Source organism: Oncorhynchus gorbuscha, linkage group LG08, assembly GCF_021184085.1.
Source record: "Oncorhynchus gorbuscha isolate QuinsamMale2020 ecotype Even-year linkage group LG08, OgorEven_v1.0, whole genome shotgun sequence".
In the NCBI taxonomy this organism is placed as follows: Eukaryota; Metazoa; Chordata; class Actinopteri; order Salmoniformes; family Salmonidae; genus Oncorhynchus; species Oncorhynchus gorbuscha.
Window position 1 is genome coordinate 65,238,885 of NC_060180.1, and position 6,000 is coordinate 65,244,884.

Consider the following 6,000-nt stretch of genomic DNA (forward strand, 5'->3'; position numbering starts at 1 on the left):
GCTGCATCTCTGATCAGTCTTCTCCTTGTATGAGCTGAAAGTTTAGAGGGACGGCCAGGTCTTGGTAGATTTGCAGTGGTCTGATACTCCTTCCATTTCAATATTATCGCTTGTACAGTGCTCCTTGGGATGTTTAAAGCTTGGGAAATCTTTCTGTATCCAAATCCGGCTTTAAACTTCTTCACAACAGTATCTCTGACCTGCCTGGTGTGTTCCTTGTTCTTCATGATGCTCTCTGCGCTTTTAACGGACCTCTGAGACTATCACAGTGCAGGTGCATTTATACGGAGACTTGATTACACACAGGTGGATTGTATTTATCATCATTAGTCATTTAGGTCAACATTGGATCATTCAGAGATCCTCACTGAACTTCTGGAGAGAGTTTGCTGCACTGAAAGTAAAGGGGCTGAATAATTTTGCACGCCCAATTTTTCCGTTTTTGATTTGTTAAAAAAGTTTGAAATATCCAATCAATGTCGTTCCACTTCATGATTGTGTCCCACTTGTTGATTTGTCACAAAAAATACAGTTTTATATCTTTATGTTTGAAGCCTGAAATGTGGCAAAAGGTCGCAAAGTTCAAGGGGGCCGAATACTTTCGCAAGGCACTGTACATAGGCGTACAGAGGCCCATTATCAGCAACCATCACTCCTGTGTTCCAATGGCACATTGTGTTAGCTAATTCAAGGTTATCATTTTTTAAAGGCTAATTGATCATTAGAAAATGTTAGCACAGCTGAAAACTGTTCTTCTGATTAAAGAAGCAATACAACTGGCCTTCTTTAGACTAGTTGAGTATCTGGAGCAACAGAATTTGTGGGTTCGATTACAGGCTCAAAATGGCCAGAAACAAAGACCTTTCCTCTGAAACTCGTCAGTCTATTCTTGTTCTGAGAAATGAAGGCTATTCCATGTGAGAAATTGCCAAGAAACTGAAGATCTCATACAACGCTGTGTACTGCTCCCTTCACAGAACAGCACAAACTGTCTCTAACCAGAATAGAAAGAGGAGTGGAAGGCCCCGGTGCACAACTGAGCAAGAGGACAAGTACATTAATGTGTCTAGTTTGAGAAACAGACGCCTCACAAGACCTCAACTGGCAGCTTCCTTAAATAGTACCCACAAAAGACCAGTCTCAACGTCAACAGTGAAGAGGCAACACCGGGATGCTGGCTTCTAGGCAGAGTTCCTCTGTCCAGTGTCTGTGTTCTTTTGCCCATCTTAAGCTTTTTTTTATTGGCCAGTCTAAGATAAGGCTTTTTCTTTGCAACTCTGCCTTGCTTTTCTTTCAAAAACAAGAACATTTCTAAGTGACCCCAAACTTTTGAATGGTAGTGTATATTCTAAATGATTTCAATGGGTCTTTCTCCAGTCGGATTGTTTTATACTATTCAATTCAACTTCAACCTAAAATCATTTCCTGCATTTCCATAAATTTCTACACTTCCTGTACTCATTTGAGATCATTTCCACACTGCTACGATATGGGGGGGGGAGGAATACTAGGCCTTATTTTGAACCAAATGTTGCAATTGTGATTTAGATCAAAACACTTGGGTGAACTTTTGGAATCATGGAAATAGATTGTTTATTATAATTATATAGTTAGAATATAATAGTGGGCACTTTGAATAGTGTTGTCTGACATGACAACGAATGAAAATGCCATGGATGAGTTATTGTAACAGGGTAGGAACCAAAGTGATGTTCAGTGTTTCCTAGGGGACCCTATAATCTTTGGCTACATTACATCTTTATTCATATAGCCAACATATTCATGCTTCGCCTAGTCCTCTTTTATTTATAAGATACTGTTGCCTCCACCCTTATTGGTATCAGGCTGTATTAGCTAGCTACGTTTGCTCTGACTCAGCGATTAGCATTAGTGGCTAACACGATGTATAACACGATGCGCTTATAAATCCAGGGTCGTTACAACGATTTAGCTTAACTTGCAAAGAAAATACAAACTAGCTGTTTGCAGATGTAAGAAACACAAACTAATATTGTAAATATATAACACTTGTGGATTTATATTAATTTCAAAGTGGAAACAACATCGTTGTCATCAACATTGTTGCATGTGCTGCATTCACCATGCAGACTGAATGAAAGTGTCTCGTGGTCAAACAACAACAAATGCGCTCCTTGAGTGACGGGGTGGGACTAGGTCTGTGTGGAAAGCGAGAGAGAGCAGAGAGGGATGACTCAAGTAGCGCAGTAAACAATAAAAATTGACGTTATACACGGTGTATCACATTTAACAAACCAAACATTCAAATACCGTTATAGAAGGTCAAGTAAAATCCCAAACTGGTCCGTCCATAAATACCGGTATATAGTAAAATACAGTATTCCGTCCAGCCCTACTTGTTGGCTGCTTTTCCTTCACGCTGCAGTCCAACTCATCCCAAACCATCTCAATTGGGTTGAGGTCAGGTGATTGTGGAGGCCAGGTCACCTGATGCAGTACTCCATCACTCTCCTTCTTGGTCAAACAGCCCTTACACAGCCTGGAGGTGTGTTGGGTCATTGTCCTGTTGAAAAACAAATGATAGTCCCACTAAGCACAAGCCAGACACCTCCTCCATGCTTCACAGTGGGAACCACACTTGCAGAGATCAGCCTACTCTGCGTCTCACAAAGACACGGCGGTTGGAACCAAAAATCTCATATTTGGACTCATCAGACCAAAGGACAGATTTCCATCGGTCTAATGTCCATTGCTCGTGTTTCTTGGCCCAAGCAAGTCTCTTCTTCTTATTGCTGTCCTTTAGTAGTGGTTTCTTTGCAGCAGTTCAACCATGACGACCTGATTCACGCAATCTCCTTTGAACAGTTAATGCTGAGATGTGTCTGTTACTTGAACTCTGTGAAGCATTTATTTGAGGCTGCAATTTCTGAGGCTGGTAACTCTAATGAACTTGTCCTCTGCAGCAGAGGTAACTCTGGGTCTTCCTTTCCTGTTGTGGTCCTCATGAGAGACAGTTTCATCATAGCACTTGATTGTTTTTACGACTGCATTTGACAAAACTTTCAAAGTTCTTGAAATGTTCCAGATCGACTGATCTTCATGTCTTAAAGTAATGATGGACAGTCGTTTCGCTTTGTTTATTTGAGCTGTTCTTGCTATAAAATGGACTTGGTCTTTTACCAAATAAGCCCATCTTCTTTATACCAGTCCTAACTGATTGGCTCTAACCCACAAATTAACTTTTAACAAGGCACAATCTGTTAATTTAAATGCATTCCAGGTGACTACCTCATGAAGCTGGTTGAGAGAATGCCAAGAGTGTGCAAAGCTGTCATCCAGGCAAAGGATGGCTGCCTTGAAGAATTGCAAATATAAAATATATTTTGATTTGTTATAGTTTTGATGTCTTCACTATTATTCTACAATGTAGAAAATAGTAAAAATAAAGAAAAACCCTTGAAAACTTTTGAATGGTACTGTATGTCATTAAATCCAAAGCTTTGGTATAACACACGTTTCCTCAAATACAAATTTACTTGGTCTACCACAAGGGTTGAAACATTGTCAAATGCCCACTTACCAACACAAAATGATGCACGGCACAAAATGGTAGCCCAGTTTCGATCCAATAAAGAGGCTAGCTAGCAACTCACCTCCAGACTGGTCGGGGGCAGGGGAGCGGCAGGGTGTGGAGGGTCCAGGCGAGAGGCTCTGGGTGGGGGAGCCAGACAGGCTGTCACTGGAGGAGACTGAATGTTGGAAGCCGGAGGAGAAACTGCGACTGCTCTGCATGGGAGGGGGAGTGTGCTTGGACAGCTTCTTCCAGATGCTACGTCGTCTACTACAGGAGAGAAATGAGATTCAATGTAAAGGCTGTGGGTATACAGGGTTTCAGCAATCGGTTATTAGGCCGATTGAGTATTAGATTATTTTTTATAATACTCTGATATTTGATTATGTGAACGCAAAACATGGCAATGTTTGCATTCTGTGGCACAGAATCCATATTTCTTAGAAATGGCACCCAATAGAGGAGAGCTTTTTGTCTTATCTGCCATGACACCCAGATAGCAGGTGCTACAGTAGCGGTGACTGGAGTAACTGTTCCTCATATAAATGGAGAACCCTGTAATGTTCTGCTCTTACCCGTCCTGGCCGTCTTTCCTCTTGCTCTTCTTGCTGCGTCGGGCCATCTTGCTCTTGTAGCTGGTCTTCCTGGCTGGGCCCACCTTGATGGAGGTGTTCTCCAGGGCCGTGGTTTGCAGCGTCACCTTGCTGCCACTCTGGGAATAGAATGGCGATTGGTTTACTGGGCACCAAATGTTCTATGTAAGATAGAGATTGCATATGGAATATATATTTCCTGCTTATAGAACGGTAATCACTGATTTGTAACAGGACTGCACAGGTGAAAGTAACAGGGTCTAATATGGCCACCTGTCACAGAGGTTGGACGACAGGGACGACCATCGATCACCACATTCTTTTGGAGAGATTGGAAACCCAAATTGGTCTACACGGACATGTTCTGGCCTGGTTTAGGTCTTATCTGTCGGAAAGATATCAGTTTGTCTCTGTGAATGGTTTGTCCTCTGACAAATCAACTGTACATTTCGGTGTTCCTCAAGGTTCTGTTTTAGGACCACTATTGTTTTCACTATATATTTTACCTCTTGGGGATGTTATTCGAAAACATAATGTAAACTTTCACTGCTATGCGGATGACACACAGCTGTACATTTCAATGAAACATGGTGAAGCACCAAAATTGCCCTCGCTAGAAGCATGTGTTTCAGACATAAGGAAGTGGATGGCTGCAAACTTTCTACTATTAAACTCGGACAAAACAGAGATGCTTGTTCTAGGTCCCAAGAAACAAAGAGATCTTCTGTTGAATCTGACAATTAATCTTAATGGTTGTACAGTCGTCTCAAATAAAACTGTGAAGGACCTCGGCGTTACTCTGGACCCTGATCTCTCTTTTGAAGAACATATCAAGACCATTTCGAGGACAGCTTTTTTCCATCTACGTAACATTGCAAAAATCAGAAACTTTCTGTCCAAAAATGATGCAGAAAAATTAATCCATGCTTTTGTCACTTCTAGGTTAGACTACTGCAATGCTCTATTTTCCGGCTACCCGGATAAAGCACTAAATAAACTTCAGTTAGTGCTAAATACGGCTGCTAGAATCCTGACTAGAACCAAAAAATTTGATCATATTACTCCAGTGCTAGCCTCTCTACACTGGCTTCCTGTCAAAGCAAGGGCTGATTTCAAGGTTTTACTGCTAACCTACAAAGCATTACATGGGCTTGCTCCTACCTACCTCTCTGATTTGGTCCTGCCGTAGATACCTATACGTACGCTACGGTCACAAGACGCAGGCCTCCTAATTGTCCCTAGAATTTCTAAGCAAACAGCTGGAGGCAGGGCTTTCTCCTATAGAGCTCCATTTTTATGGAACGGTCTGCCTACCCATGTCAGAGACGCAAACTCGGTCTCAACCTTTAAGTCTTTACTGAAGACTCATCTCTTCAGTGGGTCATATGATTGAGTGTAGTCTGGCCCAGGAGTGGGAAGGTGAACGGAAAGGCTCTGGAGCAACGAACCGCCCTTGCTGTCTCTGCCTGGCCGGTTCCCCTTTTTCCACTGGGATTCTCTGCCTCTAACCCTGTTACGGGGCTGAGTCACTGGCTTGCTGGGGCTCTCTCGTGCCGTCCCTGGGGGGGATGCGTCACCTGGGTGGGTTGATTCACTGTTGTGGTCGGCCTGTCTGGGTTCCCCCCACCCCTTGGGTTGTACCGTGTCGGAGATCTTTGTGGGCTATACTCGGCCTTGTCTCAGGATGGTAAGTTGGTGGTTGAAGATTTCCCTCTAGTGGTGTGGGGGCTGTGCTTTGGCAAAGTGGGTGGGGTTATATCCTTCCTGTTTGGCCCTGTCCGGGGTGTCCTCGGATGGGGCCACAGTGTCTCCTGACCCCTCCTGTCTCAGCCTCCAGTATTTATGCTGCAGTAGTTT

General features: G+C 43.1%; 1 protein-coding gene across 2 annotated transcripts in view; it reads right to left on the reverse strand.

Moving 5' to 3' along the window:
• Positions 1–6,000, reverse strand: part of LOC124042012 (microtubule-associated serine/threonine-protein kinase 3-like) — a 66,244-nt gene that overhangs the window by 5,543 nt on the left and 54,701 nt on the right. For both annotated transcript variants that reach the window (XM_046360277.1, XM_046360276.1), the window contains 2 exons: positions 4,126–4,262; positions 3,633–3,820 (listed from right to left, as the gene is read on the reverse strand). In XM_046360277.1, the coding sequence (XP_046216233.1) occupies positions 3,633–3,820; positions 4,126–4,262 (325 nt within the window). The remainder of the gene's footprint in view (positions 1–3,632; positions 3,821–4,125; positions 4,263–6,000) is intronic.